Consider the following 20,127-nt stretch of genomic DNA (forward strand, 5'->3'; position numbering starts at 1 on the left):
GTACCAACTTCAGTTGATACGCCAACTGCGTCCCTACCTGGACCAAAAGGACCTTGAAGCAGTGGTACAAGCACTGGTAATCTCTCATTTAGATTTCTGTAATGTGCTCTACGTGAGGCTACCTATGTACCAAGTTCAGAAGCTTCAAATGGAGCAAAATGCGGCAGCCAGATCGGTCACTGGATCATCTAGATCAGATCACATAACACCAGTATTAAAATCTCTTCACTAGCTACCGATTAGCTTCTGGGCACAGCACAAAGTGTTGGTTATTACCTTTAAAGCCCTACATGGCTTGGGCCCGAGTTACTTGAAGGAACGCCTCTCCCTACACAATCCACCCTGCACTCTCAGAACAACCGGGAAGAACTTATTAGAGTATGTAAACAACAGGTTAACAACAACTTCCCACAGGGCATTTACTGCCTTAGCTCCTAAATTATGAAATGACTTGCCGGAGAAGATTCATCTCATTACCAGCTTAGATGCCTTTAAGATGGTACTTGCGGCAGGCCTATCCACCCAATCTGCTATAAGAGAGTTAGAAATACCCCACCTCTATCTGTAAAGATATGTATTTTAAATGATGATTTAGTCTATGTATTATATTGATAGCGGTTTTACTGTTTTATTGAGTGTATTTTATATGAAATGTTGTTTCTATTGTTGTAATCCCGCCTTGATCCGCAGGAAGAGGTGGGAAATATAAATAAAAATTATTATTATTGTTGTTGTTGTTATTATTATTAAATTGCAAGTTTGCTCATGATGACTATATTATCAAAGTAAGGAATCTGAGGTTAGCTGAAAAGCCATCTCAATTTATATGAAGGTGCATCATCCCACCAACGTAGCACATGTCCTGTAGAACATCTAACTGCTTAAGCCCCCTTCGGCTTCAAAATGAGGCAGAGGTGGAAAACATGCACACAAGCTGACTGACAAAAATGGTAAATATATCTGCAATGTGGAGGACACTTTAAATTAATTTAGTTGTTGGCAGTTAGTATGTAAGAAATGGTTCAATTACTGAGATTTCCTAATTCAACCACATCAACTTCACGCCAACACAAATGTCCAAAAGTAGCAAGGTGAAAATTAAGAACCTATGGAAATTAAAAACAATTTCCATTTCACAGCTCTAACAAATAAACTAGCCCAGTCAAAAAAGTTGAGTGGCAGAGTGCCCTATAGAGCCTAATAAGAGGAGAAGGGCTCCTCAAAGAACTGGGTAGTAATAAATAGTGCACACACCAGTAAAGCTGTATAAACAGAAACAGGCATCTCAGGTGGAATTTTTTTATACAAGATGAACAGATCTTGGCTACAACTGAGCCAATTTAATATCTCTTTAGTTATTCTCAGTATGTACCCCTTTTTCAGTATGCTTTCATGGTGTCCTCCAAATGTAATCACTTCTCCATCCAAGAAAACTCAATGGAACTGTATATGAGCCTCAAGTCTCTTTTTAAATACTAAGAAACTTCAGTCCCTGAGACAGTACCCCAGGGAAGCACCCAAGATGTGAAAGCAAGAAAGTTATACAATCATGAAGCTTGCCTAACTGATTTGGGAATGTTACCTGGCTTTACAGGGCCAAAACTTTGAAAGTTTACATACTTTATTGAAACTATTCAACTGGAAATAATACCATATTGTACTCTATCTACAGGAGGTAGGACTTACAAAGAGAAAATATAAATAAAATAAATTACAGTCAGAAAAGCTAAAGCGCACAATGAACTCAGGCTTGCTAGAGATGTTAAGAACAACCAAGGCCTCATTCCCACTATGATTTAAACTAGATCATCATTCGGTTTGATCCAGTTTAAACGAGCATGGTTCTCACTTAACCTGAATCGCTGAAGCGATTCGGGAAGGAGGGCCATGCTTTTGACCCATTTAACTTGCATCAAAAAGTCCCTGGTTTTCACTGGGTCTTTAGAGCTGAATCAATTTAGAAATAAATCGTTTAATCCCAAGTGGGAACCAGGCGGCTTCGAATCCGTCCCAGTCTTCTCCGCCCCCGACCTCCTTGCTTCTACCCCTCTGCCCCGGGCCTTCCATCCTCCCAGCCTGCTTCCTTCACAGAACAATAGATGTAAGCTACAGGAAAAGAGATTCCACCTCAACATTAGGAGGAACTTCCTGACAGTAAGGAATGTTCGACAGTGGAACACACTCCCTCGGAGTGTAGTGGAGTCTCTTTCCCTGGAGGCCTTTAAACAGAGGTTTGATGGCTATCTGTCAGGGATGCTTTGATTGAGACTTCCTGCATGGCAGGGGGTTGGACTGGTGGCCCTTGTGGTCTCTTCCAACTCTAGAATTCTATGATTTTATGATAAATAACCTCTATTAAAGTTTAAGCTAAGTCAGAACATACTGGTTGAAATGAACATTTTTACAATGAAACAAATATACACTATATTAAGGTGACATTTGCAAGTATGTTAAGCAGCTCTAAGAATGTTGAAAATTTCTTACAAAATATTGTCCTACAACAAAATATGCAGAAACTGTTTTCAGATGTAATGCTCTCTTGTTGTTATTGTTGTTTGCCTTCCAGTCATTTTGAACTTATAAGGGGAACTTATCCTGGGGTTTTCTTAGCCAGAGTAACAAATAAAGTGAGGCCCTAGCTTATCTACAGATGTGTAAGATATTATTGTCTGACCACAGATGTTTTTATATCATCTACTAAATAGGTTTCCATGTAGGAAATTAATAACCTTTGAAAAAATTTTCCACACATGGTATTTAAAATGTTTATGCTGTAAAAATAAGCATGTTCAGGTTCAACTCTGGCAATAAGAGGCCTAAGCATCCAGGTCTCTTTAAATGCATTAGTTGGCATATCTGCAGTCTAAGTATAGAAGGCTGAGCAATGAGGTGAGATTGCCACTGAATTATGGGTAGGGAAAGATGCTGCATTATGCTTCTGATAAGGGCCTGATTCCAATATTTTAGCCTCAAACAGAGCAGATCCACTGAATTATACATCCAAGCTTATGTAAATTCAACTGATTTAAGGGATCTAGAAATGTGGTTTCAGACCTTTTAGACCAGTTCTCTTTTCTGGCTGTTCCTTGAACTGAAGGTTTATGGCTCACTTTCCTGCTTCCTGTGAGCCTATTAGAGCTGGTTCTGAATAACAGGTCTGCCTAAAATACCATCTCTTGTTTTTGTATATCTCAAACTCTTCCATAGGGAGAACCTACAGGAAATAATATGCAGGTGAAGTCTGACTGCCCTTCCACACAATGAGCATTTAATCTCTACAGAAGAAGAGATGTGATAAGAAAAAAGACAAATCTAGAAGAAAGTGGTTACATTGGAGATATGCAGCAACAAACAGACATGGAATTTCCATAAAAAGGATGCTGTGTTCTTTCTAAGAGAGGCTATTAGGAAGCAGAAGATGGCATCTCTATGCATTTGTTCAGAACAGGTACTAAACTGAACTGGCAATGGAGAGAATTCAAACTACAAGATAATAATTTCAGAATGCAAATATGAAAGTATAATCTGCAGAACACAGCCTTCAATTCACCTCCCCAGAAAGGCATTTCCCCAGAAAGAATCTATGAACAGAAACAAACAAGAGAAGGAAACTGGAAGCCCAGACTGCAGCTTTGGTATTTATTTTCGGGAAAGGTGCCAATACTGTTAAAGTAATTGGCTCAGCAGAAACTGCAAAAACAGACCTAACAAAACAAACAGGATTAAAAAGTGGACTCTGTTTAACCTCATGCTGTTATTTTTTTAAGTGAACACAATAGGTCTGGAAGCACAGGTGACTGATTACATGTTACTGTCTTAACTGCAGCATATTGTATTTGCAGCTAAAGACTAGTTCAACACTACTTGCAACACGTTAGATCAAATGAATGGAAGATTAAGACACAAAAAAGCACATTTTGAGAGAACTTTCTGTGTTGTACTGCACAAAGCATCCAGAATGCTCTAGCTACAACACAGTTTTTCATCAAATTTTACAGTGTATTACATTTGGAGAGATTTGAGGTATGAAGCCATTCCTACAAAAACAAACATCATAAAATTTAAATCCTACAGAATGCTAAAGATCAGATAAGTGTTACATGCAAAATTAACTGGACAAATAACCCTGTAAACTATCTAGCATATTAACAAATTTAGATGATCTGTATAATTTTACTTATGTGACACCATTTAGCTAAATGCCTGTTGTACTGCAGTCACTCACTCATAAACTACAAGGTTGTGAGTTCAATCTCAGCCAAGGGCTCAGGGTCAACTCAGCCTGGCATCCTTCCAAGGTCATTAAAATGAGTACATAGCTTGTTTGGGGCAATTACATTGTAAACCGCTTAAGGAGTGCTTAAGTGTACTGATAAACTGTATCAAAATGTACTTGCTATTGATAGGGTTCCTGCATGAGAGTGACATAAAATATAGAGCTTCTCATTTCACTAGGTAACGTGTAACAATCAGATTAAATTATTTAAGTCTTTATATCACCTTAAAGTTCAACACACTCTTTAAGCTAGGTATAGCATTTAGCCTATTTTAAATCCCAACTGTGGTCAAGCAATCATAACCAAACAGTATACAGGCTTTTAAAATTTTAGAAAGAGAAAAATGGTTTGTAGAAAGATGATTCTAAATTCATTATGTTATTTCAAGGACCATATCTCCCTTTATGAGCCCACTAGAGTGTTGAGATCATCCAGAGAGGCTCTTCTCTTGGTCTCACTATTATCTCAAGCTCATTTGGTAGGAACAAGGAAGAGGGCCTTCTTGATGGCTGCTCCCAAGCTCTGGAACTCCCTCCCTAGAAAGGCCAAGGTGGCCCCATCCCTGCTCTCTTTTTAGCGGCAGGTAAAGAGATTCTTGTGCTGCCAGGCCTTTTCAAACTGACACAGACTAGGATTTAAATGCTATGCAATTTAAATTTTAAGATGTGAATTGAGTTTTTAACATGTTACATTTTAATTCATAACTGTTCTAGCTTTTAAAATTGTTTGATTGTTTTTAAATTTTATTTTTATACCTTTTAATGATTTCGTACTGTTTTTAAATTGTATTGCTTTAAATTTGCTGTTCACCATCTTGAGTCCCTATTGGGAGAAAGGCAGGACATAAGTAAATGAAACAAACAAACAAACAAATAAGTCATAAAAATAACTGTATGCTTGAACTGAGTACTAAAATATTATGCAAAAGTGTTAGCATACAGCAGACTCATGCCTCGCATCCTTAAATTTAAGGGCTAGCAGAATTTATGGAGCAAGACAAATGTGATGTTTTAACTGTCTTCAGGTTGCCTCTCTTATTTTGCTCCAAACAGGAGTGCAGGAGAGCTAACAGAGGAAGCTGATGTGTGGGTAGGAATGGGAGACAGAAAGTGAGGAAATGGCATTTGTGATAGGCATTATCACAAATGAAAAAAATCTTTCACTCTACTTAGAAAAAGAGAAATTCTGTTGCTTCATTTTGTAACAAAGGCAGAGACAGCAGATATAACTGGGTTGTTGTTTTTTTTAAATGTTTCCTCCTGGGGTTGAGCTGTGCCACAAGTCTCAACTGTTCATTTCCAATCAAGGATTCTTTTCCCATGGAACACCTATACTTTGAGCCCAAATTCCTCTTCCCACTCAGTTCCTTGCACTCCTTTCACAGCATATGGGAAAACTACCTGGTCTTTCCTTCTCTCTTTATCCCTGCTGGAGTTGGTGAACTAAAGTCTTCTTCCAATTACTTATGCATCCTGCTGTGTTGACTCAACTTCTACATCTTTTCAGAAATCAGCAAGTGCCCTATTTCACTGCTACACTCAGGGAGGAAACTGTGGACAGAACAAGGGGCAAAAAGATGTAAACACTTAAACCAGGCAGACAAAGCTATTCAGAGTCCCTCATGTATTATTTTATTCAGTAGTTTCACTTATCTTCATAGATAACACATAGAAAGTTTCCCTCAAAAGCTGGGGGGGGGGGGGGGGGAGAGAACCGTTATTTTTCCTTAGGGAATAAAAAAAGAAAACCAGAACAGCTTACAGACTGTCAACTAGTACCTGCTCTATAAGCTAATCAAACATGTGCTGGAGTACATATAAGATTACAGCAGTGAGAGCAGGCACGAAAGCTTACTTTTCCACCACTGCTTAGTGTTATCCAAGGGAACTATTTTATACAGTGATGGTCCTATTACAATCTGAACTCTCAAAGGGAAATAGCAGAATCCTAAACTGCCTGCTGTGACCAATTTGAAGATTCTTTGGGGCTAAAAATGCTTTATTTGTTAGCATAGACTCAAAACTAATTACAGAATATTCTGGGTTTTCCCACTGCCTCTATTTGTCATATTCATATGAATATTTTTGGTGTGTGAACACTAAAGATGTAGAATGCATGAAGAGGCAAAGGCTAACTCTGCTTGAACCTGCTCTGTTGTAGCTTTTCTGATCTACTGGGCAGTAGGGGTACTTAATATCCCACAGAGAGTTTATCAATGTAGTCATCAAAGCAGCTGTGGTTAGGTCATTATTAAAAGAAACCAACTTTATATCATGCTGATATAATTATTAGACAATCTCAAAAGTTGTAGGCAGGTACTAGTTACATAGCTTCCAGTATTTTGGGATGGCACTGATCATCTCTATTCTTTTCAATCTGTTTTATAATTTGGTTCTGAGACTGCAACTGTCTTGGTCCCCCGGTAGATAATTTATATTTCAAATTATCCTCTTCAAACTGCTCGTTCTGTTTCTTCATCTATCGTTCATTATCGAGTGGTGGGAGTGATCCTATGTGATTATTGGTCCAGATTAATAACATTCCACCACTGCAAGCATGAACAGTGGCACTTCTCTAGCTTATATTCCGAAAACCAGACTGATCTGAAACTTGGCACTGTACAAAAGGTCTGGTTGAGAACAGTCCATGACAGTTTTGAGGTGAAAGGTTAAGAAATAGCTTATTTATAGGACCTTCCATCCTCAGTTTGAAAGAAAATATCTGGGCCCCCCCAATAGAATTTGTGGTGGTTTAACTTGCCAGCCAAATTCTCAGTTGGTATAATGTCTGTTTGGAAACCGCTCCAGTCAAAGAGAAGGTCTGCTATATGCTATGTTCTAGTAATAGCATAAATTGTGTAAAGTTTTTATTTAACAGTTATTTTTCACACCATTTTTAATTATGGAACTCATAATGTACAGTACTATACATGTTCAGAACATGCTGTCTATCTAGTAAACCACATGTGAGAGAGAATGGGGATGGTGTGTGGTTGGTTAATAGGGGTACAAAAGTGTATGAAGGAAGGAATCACAACCTTCAGCATTATGAAGCAAATTTCAGAATATATATGAGCCAATACCTACATCAAGTTATAAAAATGGAAATGACTTTCAAAGTCATCTAATGTAATCTCCAGCCACAGGCAAAGCATTTTCAGCCATCTTTTTGCTTAGCCAATTAAAATAAGAATGGATAAGAGAGAGGCTACCACTGTCCTCATGCCAGGATAACATAATATATGGAATAGTGTGATATTAGAAGCCCTGATGATGCAGTGGTTAAATAACAATACTGCAGCCACTCAACCACAAGGTTGTGAGTTCAATCCCAGCCAGGGGCTCAGGGTCCACTCAATCTGGCATCCTTCCAAGGCCACTAAAATGAATACCCAGCTTGTTGGGGCAATTAGCTTACAGTTGTAAATCAGTTATAGAGTGGCTGCCAGACCCAGAAAAACCCAGAGGAGTGAACACAAGCAAGTACCAAAAGGGAAGGTATTTTTACCATACATCGAAGGAGTCACATACAGAATAGGGAAACTGGTGAGGAAACACAACCTCCAAATGGTTTACAAAGCGACCAAGAAAATCCAGCAAATGATGCGCTCAGCAAAGGACAAAAGATCCACTAACAGCTGCAGGAGCTTACCGCATACCATGCAGCTGCAGACAAGTCTACATAGGGACTACCAAACACAGTGTTCAAACACAGATCAAGGAACACGAGAGACACTGCAGACTGAGTCAGTCAGAAAAATCAGCAGTATTAAAACATGTTATAAACCATCCAGGGCATAAAATGCTGTTTGAAAATTCAGGACCATGCCAACAACTATCAAGTCAGAATGCACAGGGAAGCCATTGAAATCCACAAACACCTGGACAATTTCAACGGGAATGAAGAGACCCTTAAAGTGAACAAAGTTTGGCTACCAGTCCTGAAGAACAGCAAAATCAGGACTGAGCAAATACAAATGAGAAACCACCCAAAGTCAGGGGCTTTCCCAGCATACAATGATCACTAACTAACCAGACACTAACCATCTTTGCATATCCTCCCACCCTAAGGCCTTGCCATCAACAACAGAATACACAGGTTAACATGGGAATCACTCCTCCCTACCCAGGGTTACACAGTATGTATGTACACACACACACACACTCAACTCTCTTCCATGCCAGCATTCTCTGAAGATGCCACCTACAGATGCAAGCGAAACATCAGGAATAAACTCTTCTACAACATGGCCATATAGTCTGAAAACCCCACCCAAACACTTAGAGACTGCTTAGTGCAGTATGAAACGGGATATAAATGAAGCTGCTACTGCTATTGCTATTGTGACCCAATGTGTATTACATATTCAGAGCAGTGTTGTGGTATTTGCGAGACCTTGAAACATGTCTATAAGAAATTGACAATGCATTCCTCAAGATGGGCCTTTGTCTGTTTTGTTGTTCTTAGCTGCCCTCAAGTTGACTTCGACTTATGGCGACACTGTGGATGAGACACTTCCAAGACTCCCTGTCCCCCTCTGCTTAGACCCTGCAAACCCATGCCTGTGCCCCCCCCCCCCGACTGAGTCTATCCATCTGGAATGAGGTCTTCCCCTCCTTCGTCTACCCTCTACCTTCCCTAGCATTATTGTTTTCTTTAGTGACCCATGCCTTCTCATTTTGTGGCCAAAGTATGATGACCTCAATTTGATCATCTTGGTTTCCAAGGAGAGTTCTGGTTTGAACTGTGACAAAGACCCATCTGTTTGTCTTTTTGGCTGTCCATGGTATCCTAAGCACTCTTCTCCAGCACCACATCTCAAATGTCTATACCATCAGGAAAAAAATCTTAGAAGCCTATAAATCAGACATCTTTAGAATCCTACACCATGAAAATGTGCCAGTTTTTGGCAGTTGACAATCTTATGAAAAAGAAAGGAAAAAAGAAGAGCCCATTCAGAATGTTTACAACTGGTATAAGATATTCCATATCCATCAGGGGAAAGCAAAGCTAATGTGTTCCCCCCCCCCCCATTGGTACGTCTCCCCCAAGGGGAATCAAGCTGGCTGAATCCCTTTTCAATGGACAGCCAAGACCGTGTTACTCTTTTGATTCCTAAAACAATGTATGATTCTTCTTGTTTTAACTGCCTAGTGATTTGTAAACTAGTTTTAAGTAGTTGTTTTAGTCTGTGTTTTGATTTCTGGATCTAATGTTTTAAATATTTTTATCTGTTACATATCAACTTACAGGCCCTGGGAGGCTGGAAGGCAACAGATAAATGCTATAACTATCTAACTAACCAGACAGGCAGAAAGAACAGGCATCCAAAACTACAAATAAATATAACCCCAATTACATTTAAAAAGCAGCAGAAAGAATTTGGTAATTGGCAGTCTACAGAATCTTTTCAGAAAAGTAACAAAACAGATCTCTGGTCTAAAATAAGCAATCAGCAATAACTATTTTAAAAAAGAAGTAATGATACGTTAACATTATTTAGTAATTTAAATTAAATTAGTAAATGCCAAACATAGTCAGAAAAAATGTTTGGTTCAGGGGGAAAGCTGTTCAAAATACACATTACTGTATCTGATTGCTCTTCAGTATACTGGAATGATTTAAATTTGCAAAGACCCAAGGGTTTTACATGAAACATGAAAATTAGACTGTGTTGCTAAGTTGCCCATTTACTTCTTCATTGACATCAGAATTGTCTAGCTGCAAGCAAGTACCATCACATTAGTCAATGCTTTAACATCTCCCAGGGGGACAGAAAGCAACAAGCAAAATAATTCACACACACAGGGTACAAGAAGCCAGAGGCTACGAAATGAGCTGATCTTCAATAGGGCCAAAATATGGTTTTGCAAAAACAGTGCAGGAGTGCAAATGCAGAACTTCCTTCTATTAACAACCCTGCTAGCAACACTTTGTTGTTATTGTTATGTGCCTTCAATTGTTATTGTTGTGTGCCTTCAAGTAGTTTGTGATGTATGGTGATCTGATCATAGGGTTTTCTGAGGCTGAGAATGTGTGACTTGCCTGAGGTCATCCATGGCTGAGGGGTGATTCAAACCCTAGTATCCAGAGTTATAGTCCAGTGCTCAAATCACTATGTCAGCAACCAGTAGCAATGGTGGTTTACAGACCGCCCCTTTGGGGCAGCCTGTACCAGCCCCTTTCCCCGACGGATCGAGGCCTCAGCTGCCACAGCGGCAGCCCTGAGGCCCCGATCTGCCGCTTTTCCAGGCCACGGGAAGCGGCAAAAGGCCGCTTCCCTGCAGCCTGGAGAGGGGTGTCCTTGGGGCTTCAAGCCCCAAGGACCCCCCAACAGCGGTGGGGAACAAGAGAAAGGGACGGTTTGCCCCCTTTCTCTTTTGTGTTGCTGGCGCAGCCGTGTAAAAGCTATGCCAGCAACACAAATGAAGGAAGGAGCTCCGTTTCGGAGCTCCTTCCTGCACTGTGGAAAGGGTGCCACAGGCGCCCTTCTGCGGTGCCAGGACATCATGTCCGCACCGCCCTGTTTGGAGGCGGCGCGGCCGTGATGTTCTAATGGCGGCGCCCATGTAGAATGGGCACTGCCATTTTGTACGTACTGTGTACGTACTAGGGTTGGAGGCGTCTAAAAGAGACGCCCCCAGGCAACCCTAGTATGTACGGAGTACGTACTAGGGTGCCCTTCTGGAAGGGCCAATATTACCTTCAGAAATAAGTACAGTACTGTATGCCACTGAAGGCTCCCACTTTCTGCCATTATATCACCAGACACAAAGAACTCCCCCCTAATTATGAAATGCAGCTCGGCCTTGGTGCCCACGCCGGGGGGGGGGGGGAGGGGGTGCACCGCCATTCAAGCCAATAGGGCTTTAATATAGGTGGATTTCCATTTTTGCAGGGGGGTGTCTGGAAAAACAGAGGGGCAACTGTATGTTCTAAAAGGAAACACAAATCAAAATATTAATTAGGAAAAAAGCTCTAATCCTCCTAAGTTTCAATATAAATGAAGACAAACTGATGACAGTTCACTTTTGTTAAAGAATGAAAGTTAAGGTGTCATGTTCATAGTATTCCACTTACTCTGGCCGGCATATCACCAGGTCCCCCTTATTAGTGCCATATGCCAATCCCAAACCTGGCTCAGGCAGCCAGCGAGCAGAATTTATACTGACATGTCTCCTTTGGTCAGCAGGCATTGGGTACAAAACGTTGAATACTCTCTGTGAGGAAAATAAAAATAAACAATCAGTAAATCAAGTTTGCAGAACAAATCAATTTTTCACATGCATTTTCATCAAATAAAAGACAAATAAGGAATAAGGAACCATGAACATTAAATAACTTTAACAGAATCCTCTGCATAGCAGCCTCTATCAGAAAACAACCCAAATTATAGTGGGAATTGCAGTTTGCTACTAGTTCTTATTGGGCATTCTCTACTTGTGCAGACGATGGCATAATGCAAAAGCTAGTATGAACCAGATATCAGGAAATACGATAGGCCAGAAACAAGGAATCAAAGACAGGGACTATCAGAATAACATCTTATTGCACTATAACTGTTACAAAAATTGCTTTCTAAATCTGCTTCTACTTTTACCTATATTTTGCAACTTCCTGATTTTGGTCCCCCATCCTCCAATCTTTAAGTCTGGAAACCCCTTTTGCTGTGTGTCTGGCACAGTGAACTGAAATTCAAATATTTAATGGATACAGCAATAAAGAATTAAGAATGATGCAGCAATAAAGTTGTGCCCTGCAAGGGTAACATTAGCAGAATATCAAATGACTCTTCCTTGATTTCTTTGCAAGTCAGATATTAATCAGTGCTCTTTGGCTTTTTATTTTCCTCAGTGAAGTTAAGTGACATTCAAAGGAATTCAGTGTCAACTGAGGTTGTCAAGTCCCTCATGTTCTCAATACTTAAACTATCTCAGCATATTTGGCCTATTGTCTGCATCTCTTGACTAAGTAGCAAACAATCTTAGGTATGTTGATAATAGCATCTGTTGTCATGGAAATTATAAGATCTCCAATTTTAATGGGGTTATGATAACAAGAAGGAGTTTATAAGAGCAAAACAGCATTTTTTGACAAAATAAGCATTGTCTGAAGTGTGACAGAATGAAAAGAACACTCTAGTGATTAAACGGCAAACTTATTTTATGAGTCAATACTGTAGTTTATCCTGGTCTATTACTTTTTGGTAAAGAATGGTGGCTAACGAAACAGGTTTCCTGGGCTTGCCTCCAGCTCTTGCAATCACTGCAACATACTTAACTGTTAGAAACTATCTGTAAGGCTCTGAAATGACAAAATATATCAGGAGACTTTCTCAGCAAGTAGCAATTAGGAGCAACGCTCCTAATCATTTGTTTACAATTGCCAATAACACATAAACGTTGGCCAAACTTGATAGGTCTGACAGAAGTGTAGTCCAAAATATCTGGAAGATATCAAATTGGGGATGTCTCCTGGATAGCCTATCTGTCAGCTATCAATTTTATTCATCTAGAGCTCTGCTTTCTCCTGCTATTTACCAAATCCTACAGAAATAGGAAACTGCTGCACAATATTAAGGGTTGACTGTGCATGTGGGTTTTGAAATTATCAGATAAAATATTGGCATAATGAACACTGTCAGCAGTTACTTGGTGCTTTCGTTCACATATACTAACTGCAGTCATAACTGCTCAGGATCTTTTAAAAGAAAACCTGGCTTTTAAAAACAATAAATGATTTGTTCTTGCAAGGAATTCACATGGTCTTTCTTGAAAGAAAAACTTCTGCAGCATTTTTCAGTGCAATTTTTGTCACTGAGAAATGATTTTTTTATCCCCATGACTACAACAAATTTATAAGATACTGAGTGCAAAAATGCCATGGAAATCTATAGGTTACTACAGATAATATGTAGGTTACTATCGATAGGATATAATAATTTTAGTTTACTATAGATATTATCAGTGATGATAAGCAGCAACTCATCTCTACTTACTAGTCAGCTATGTATGTTTAATGATATTAAAAACAAAACAAAAAAATCCTCAACAGATATAGACATCCTTTCCCTTAAACAAACAAGCAAACAGAAAAGGAAACATGTCTTCCACTTCCACTTCCCTTGTATTATGTGGGGAAAGATTACTGAGCCACTAGCATACCGCCGCATGCACAAGCCCCATTAATTTGAATGGGGCTCAAGCATAGGCAAAATTCACCTTACGTGGGGGGGGGGGGGTGTGTGTGTGTCCCGGAACAGATCCCTGCGTAAGGCGAGGCTCAATTTTACATTTTATCCGGTATTGATAAGGTAAACTGGGAGAAACTGGGATCCCAGTATGGAAAATAAAATTGCTGACATGGATAGAAAGAAGTTAGTTTGCTCTAGCCTGCTGTACCTTGCACCAAGCCCCCAGAAAGAGTCCACTTAATGTACCTAATGTCCCTGGGCCATATCACCTTGACAAGGCAATGGGGAATGGAATGTAACAGATAGGCGATAATGCAAGATAAGGTCATCATACATGTAGAAGATGGCTAATAATCTATGGCAACCCCAAATGTCATAGAGAGTTTGTGACCATTTGTAGCATACCCCTCATTTTAAAACTAAAAACACTCCCCAGTGGAGCCTTAACATGCTAATGAAGTAGCAACAAGTAAATAGCTGATTAGGATATACTTGTATGCATGCTCAAGAAATGTGACCTGCTTATTAGTGACATAGTTGCAACGCAGAAATATAGTGTTTTGTGATTTCCATATAGAAATGAATAAATGCTTAAGATGCCTGTTGTTTTCCTTTGTGGCTTTTAATACCAGACACCTTTATGTGCTGCAGTAAATAAAATAGTTGTAATTGTGGGATAATAGTTTCAATGTTGAACTAGGACTCTGGAGACCAGGGTTCGATTCCCAGTCTGGCCACAAAACCCACTGATTGACCTTCTGCAAGATATGCTCTCAGCCTCAGGGGAAAGCAATGGAAAACCTCCTCTGAAGAAATCTTGCCAAGAAAAAACCTTAGGGTTGCCATAAGTCAGAAATGACTTGAAGACACACAACAACAACAAAAAATTTCCCCTCTCTGGTGTGTCTGTTTGGTTGGCATAGGCACACCGGAGACAGCAAACTCCTGTTCTGGGATAACAGTATAACCACAGCTTGGAGATCAGAGAATGAACCAGAAGTAATGATATGATGCACATTGTTATACATGTAGAGATTGACTTAGATGTTAAATCAACATCTAAGGTAATGACTTCATGGGGTATCATTTCTTCCCCAGGTGTTTTTGATGGTCATAGGGGAAAAAAAAATCAAATCCTTAACTTCTATAGCTTATAATATAAAGAGATGTTTTTAAGGTTGGCACAATATCAGGCCCTGACTAAACAAAACCCATATTTATCAGTAGAACTGGAGATTTAAAATAGAGTCTTAAAGTAAAATGCTAAAATACTTCATCTACAATGTGAACAATAAATTAAACATATATAATATTCCTTTATCCAATGGTTCTTGACTGTCCTCAGGAGTGCCCAATGGATGTGTTCTCAGTTTTGAGCTAATGGTTTACACTCATTGTACACTTTAACAGACACAATCTGCAATACTAGGATAGTCTTCCGCAGTGGATAATGATTTCAAGGGACCAATAATATATATATTAAAATAGTTCTTTATTATTGTCAAAGGAAGGTCCACTGTGATTTCCTGTTATGCTATCCACTGTGTACTTTTAGACTGACTCAGAAAGTGCTACAGTACAAGGACACTGACTTAGTGTTTTTTTAAAAAAATAGTTATAATTCTTCATCTCTACTTTATAGAGACTAAGAATTTTCAGCTCTTTTCTTCATTTATATATCACGGCCAGAAACTTCTGAGCAAATGCATAACATATCACTATGTCGACAGCATATCATTGACTTTTGGTCTTGTATATTACTCTACTGAGGCCCAGCTGGCTGGAAGGAAAAGAAGACATGACAGCTGTAAGCACATCTTTTGTGTCTGTAAATTTGGCCATAATTTTACCATGCTAAATTTGTGCTGCTTTCTATATCTTGACAATTAAGCAAGGAACTCAAAGGTCTAGGTCACAAACAGTTAAAGGCCAAAAACTAAGAAACAATCACATTTTTGCCAGTAAATGTATTTTTGTGTTGAATAGTCTATTCAAGATTGGTGACAGTAAGAACAATTTACTAGAGATCAGCAGTAGCTTGAGGCAAAGTCATGTTAGGCTCAATTCCCATTCCTATTTGAGCTGCCCCAATATCCATCTTCTGTCATCTGATAGCCATTATCTTTATATTTTCTGCTGTTTTTTCACTATGCTTATCCCTCAATGGGCATTGCCTAGTTTATAGATAAACTAATCTGGAAAACGGATTGATTCCTTTCCTTTCTGATTTTCAGTTCTCATTTTACCAGTACTCCTTAACTTGTAGTGTAAGGTCACTAAGCGAAAAGAGCAGGAAAGTGGCTGTTGTTTTTTTAAATAAGCACAGTCATTCTGTCTGTGGAAGGTGCACTGTTATTTATTCCTGCAAAAACTAGTCCTTGTTAATTCTCTTCTAATTTCCTGCTATACAATTAAAAGCATCTCCCTAATTATCTGGTCTGGTCCTCAGACGGGACACTAGATGTTTCCCCTTAGAATTTACTTACAGGTAACTCAAGTAAATTTAACAGTTGACAGGTCAGTAGTAAACTCTGGCCAGGATCATGGACTGGGTGATATTGCACACATGTAAAACACATTACATCTTCCTTCCAGCCCCCTCCCCAAAACTTATCTTTTCACTGCTGTAGCATCCCCCCACTTCAGCAGTTTCCTGGCCAGTAGAGCTAGTATAGTGGCAGAGAAATGTCCAGCTATTTACCTACAGCTGGACACACAACAACAACATTGCCCTCAGGGCCTCTGGAGTACCCCTATGATGGCCCAGGGGGTGACTATTACGATGTTCCTCTCAATAACAGGTTCTTCTCAGCTAAATTCTTCTCTGCTACTTCCTCTCTCCTCCATCAGCCAAGAAATGGATGGGTTGGGAGGATTGCTGCAGAGAAAAGGTGAGTTTGGGGGGTGGGGAGGGGAAGTAGTTATTGCATGAGTTGGTTTTATACCATTGTAACTCACTAACAAGATGCCAGCCTTTTTTAAAAAAAAAAAGTTTTAGCCAGGATCATGAGGGCTTGGTTGTAGCCCCCACTTATGTAGCATCACCATAAGGGGAGGAGCTACAATCAAGCCCTCATGCGCCTGGCTGGTGGAATCAGGGGCATGATGGAAATGGTAGTTCATCAGAACTTAAGAGGGCCATAGGTTCACCACCCCTGATCTGTATCATGGGTTGGAATACACAAAAGTTCACGGTGCCATTTTCTAGTTGTTCATAACACCTGTGGGCTGCAAGCTGCCATTTTCCAAAATCAGAACTGACATTCTAGTAACTTCCATTTGCTCTTTTTAGATGCTGTTAACTGTTTCAGGTCACACCCCCTCTCCAAACAGCATTTAAGAATAAAACTCTGTGTTTTCAGCCACTGTTTTTAAATTGGGGATTTGGGAGAGTCAGAGGGGGCAATGATTGCACAGGAACCTCCCTAGGACACATACAGGCCATGGCCCGCACAACTGTCATCCCAGTTTAAGTGAATATTACAGAATCAATGAGCATACACATAATTATGCAGCACTCATTCAGAACACATCTAAGCAGTTATTAATATTCATACTGCTGTACTTTTAGCTGTGTTGGCCAAACAATGCAGACATCCATTTTAGATTTGAAGTTGGCTTTGCCTCACCCGTCTTATTGATTTCCTAAGGTTCAAGATCAGTCCTTATTCAAATCATGGCTCCTAAGGATGAAATTAATATTCATTACATTTCAAGTCTGAACCTAGCTATAACATAGTTTCCAAGAACCATCTAGCTCATCTCCCCGCCACGCAGGAATATGCAACTAAAGCACTGCTGAAAGATACCACTGAAAAATACCTATCCAACCTTTGTTCAAAAATCTACTAAGAGGTTGAGTCTACTACATTCTGAGGCAGTCCATTCCACTGTCATTACAATAAAGCTGTTTTTCCTAATGTTTAGGTGGAATCTTTTTGTTTGTAATTTGAATCTATTGGTTCGTGTTCTAGACTATGGAGCAGCAGAAAACAAGCTCATTTCATCTTCTACATTACATCTTTTCAGATATTTAAAGACAGCTACCATGTCACATCTCAGTCTTTTCTTCTCCAAGCTAACCATACCTAGCTCCCTAAGGTTTTCCTCTGTAAGGCATGGTTTCCAGAACCTTGAGCCTATTTGTTATCCTTCTCTGGACACCTTCCAGCTTGTTAATATGCCTCTCTCTCTATCCCTCCACCCTCTCTGGCTCTTTGGTGGAAACAAGGGAAAGAGCCTTCTCAGTGGCAGCTCCCAAGCTATGGAATTCCCTCCCTAGAGAGTCCAGGATGGTCTCATCCCTTCTATCCTTTCAGTGGCAGGTAAAAACACTATTGTGCTGTCAGGCATTTTCAAACTGACAAGGGATGGGCTTTTAAATGTTGCAAGTCAGATTTTAAGGTTTGCATAGAGTTTTTAATACATTTTAATTTTTAATATGTAATGTTTTTATCTACTTGGACTCCCAGATCCCTTTCACACGTAGTTTCATTCACCTAGGAGTCACCCATATGTGCATTTCATTTTTCCACCCAAAGTGAAGTACCTTACATTTCTCCGTGTTGAATTTCATTTTGTTAGCTTTGGCCCAGCTTTCTAGTTCATTCAGGTCATTTTGAATGTTGATCCTGTCCTCTGGGATATTAGCTACTCCTCCTAATTTGGTGTCATCTGCAAATTTGATAAGTATGCCCCCAATTTTGTCATCCAAGTCATTGATAAAGATGTTGAATAGCACTGGGCCCAGGACAGAGCCCTGTGGGACTCCACTGGTCACTTCTCTCCAGGATGAAAAAGTGCCATTGTTGAGCACCCTTTGGGTTCGGCCAGTCAACCAGTTACAAATCCATGTAACAGTTACTTTGTCTAGCCCACATTTTACAAGCTTGTTTGCAAGAATGTCATGGGAAACCTTGTCAAAGGCCTTACTGACATCAAGATATACTATATCCACAGCATTCCCTTCATCTACCAAGCTGGTAATTTTATCAAAGAAAGAGATTAGATTTCTCTGGCATGACTTCTTTCTCTGAAACCCATGTTGACTTTTTGTGATTATGGCATTGCCTTCTAGATGTTCACAGACTCTCTGTTTAATGATCTGCTCCAGAATCTTTCCTGGGATTGATGTCAGACTAACTGGGCGATAATTGTTGGGATCCTCTTTTTTTCCCCCTTTTGAAGATGGGAACAACGTTTGCCCTCCTCCAGTCTGCTGGGACTTCTCCTGTTCTCCAGGAGTTTTCAAAGATTATTGCCAATGGCTCCAATATTACATTTGCCAGTTCTTTTAATACCCTTGGATGTAGTTCATCTGGTCCTGGAGACTTAAATTCATTTAGATTAACAAGGTATTCCTCTACTATCTCTTTACTTATTCTGTGCTGAAATTCCCCTATTCTGTCCTCTGCTCCATTATCCTCAGGTTGAACACCCTTTTCCTTTTCTGAGAAGACTGAGGCAAAGAAGGTGTTGAGTAATTCTGCCTTTTCTCTGTCTTCTGTTAGCATTTTGCCATCTTCTCCACGCAGTGGCCCTACCATTTCCTTCTTCTTCCTTTTGCTGCGGACATATCCAAAAAATCCCTTTTTATTCTTTTTAATCTCTCTAGCAAGCCTGAGTTCATTCTGCGCTTTAGCTTTTGTGTTTTTATCCCTACACGTGCCTGCTATTTGTTTGAATTCCTTTTTCATGATTTCCCCCTTTTCCCATTTCTTTTACATGTTCTGTTTAAAATTTAGCTCAGTTGAAAGTTCCTTTGTCATCCATCCTGGTTTCTTGAGACACCTCCCATTTTTCTTCCTCATTGGAACTGTTTGAAATTGTGCCTTCGGTATATCCCTTTTGAGAAACTCCCATCTGTCTTGAACTCCCTTATCTTTTAGTATTCCTGACCGTGGGATCAACCCCAGTATTTCTCTAAGTTTACTAAAATCCGTTCTTCTAAAATCTAGAATACATGTCTGAGTATGCCTGGCTTCTCCTTTCCATTGTACAACAAACTCCAGGAATACATTATCACTTCCACCTAAGGATCCCACCCCTTGCACTCCACTAACTAGGTTATCCTTGTTGGTTAGGATTAGATCCAAAATAGCTGACCCCCTTGTTGCCTCTTCCCCCCTTTGGACAATGAAACTGTCTCCAAGGCAAGTAAGGAATTTGCTAGACCTTGAGGATTTGGCTGAGTTTGACTTCCAGCAAATATCAGGATAGTTGAAGTCGCCCATCACTACATCTCTCCTTTCTGAGTGTGTAGTCATCTGTTCTAGAAAGGCATCATCCAATTCCTACGGCTGACTGGAGGGTCTGTAGTAGACTCCCACAATAACATCCTTGTTGTTTCCCTCTCCTTTGATTCTTATCCAGATGCTCTCCACCTGGCTTCCATGATTGATGTCCTGGATCTCTTCACTGGTGTAAATATCTCTGACATATAGTGCTATTCCTCCTCCTTTCCTGTTTGGCCTATTTCTCTTAAAAAGGTTATACCCCTCTATTTCCACATTCCATTCTTGAGACTCATCCCACCAGGTTTCAGTGATGCCTATTATATCATATTTGCTTTGCTGTACTAGGAGTTCAAGTTCATCTTGCTTATTTCCCATGCTCTGTGCATTAGTGTAGAGGCATCGCAGACCACGGGCCCCATTT

General features: G+C 39.8%; 1 protein-coding gene across 3 annotated transcripts in view; it reads right to left on the reverse strand.

The window, feature by feature from the left end:
- The window catches only part of AMBRA1 (autophagy and beclin 1 regulator 1), a 224,116-nt gene that overhangs the window by 24,425 nt on the left and 179,564 nt on the right, over window positions 1-20,127 (reverse strand). For all 3 annotated transcript variants that reach the window (XM_089521544.1, XM_089521542.1, XM_089521543.1), the window contains one exon: window positions 11,358-11,497. In XM_089521544.1, the coding sequence (XP_089377670.1) occupies window positions 11,358-11,497 (140 nt within the window). The remainder of the gene's footprint in view (window positions 1-11,357; window positions 11,498-20,127) is intronic.

Source organism: Sceloporus occidentalis, unplaced genomic scaffold, assembly GCF_023333645.1.
Source record: "Sceloporus occidentalis isolate IW3139 unplaced genomic scaffold, rSceOcc1.0.p SCAF_4, whole genome shotgun sequence".
Classification (NCBI taxonomy): Eukaryota; Metazoa; Chordata; class Lepidosauria; order Squamata; family Phrynosomatidae; genus Sceloporus; species Sceloporus occidentalis.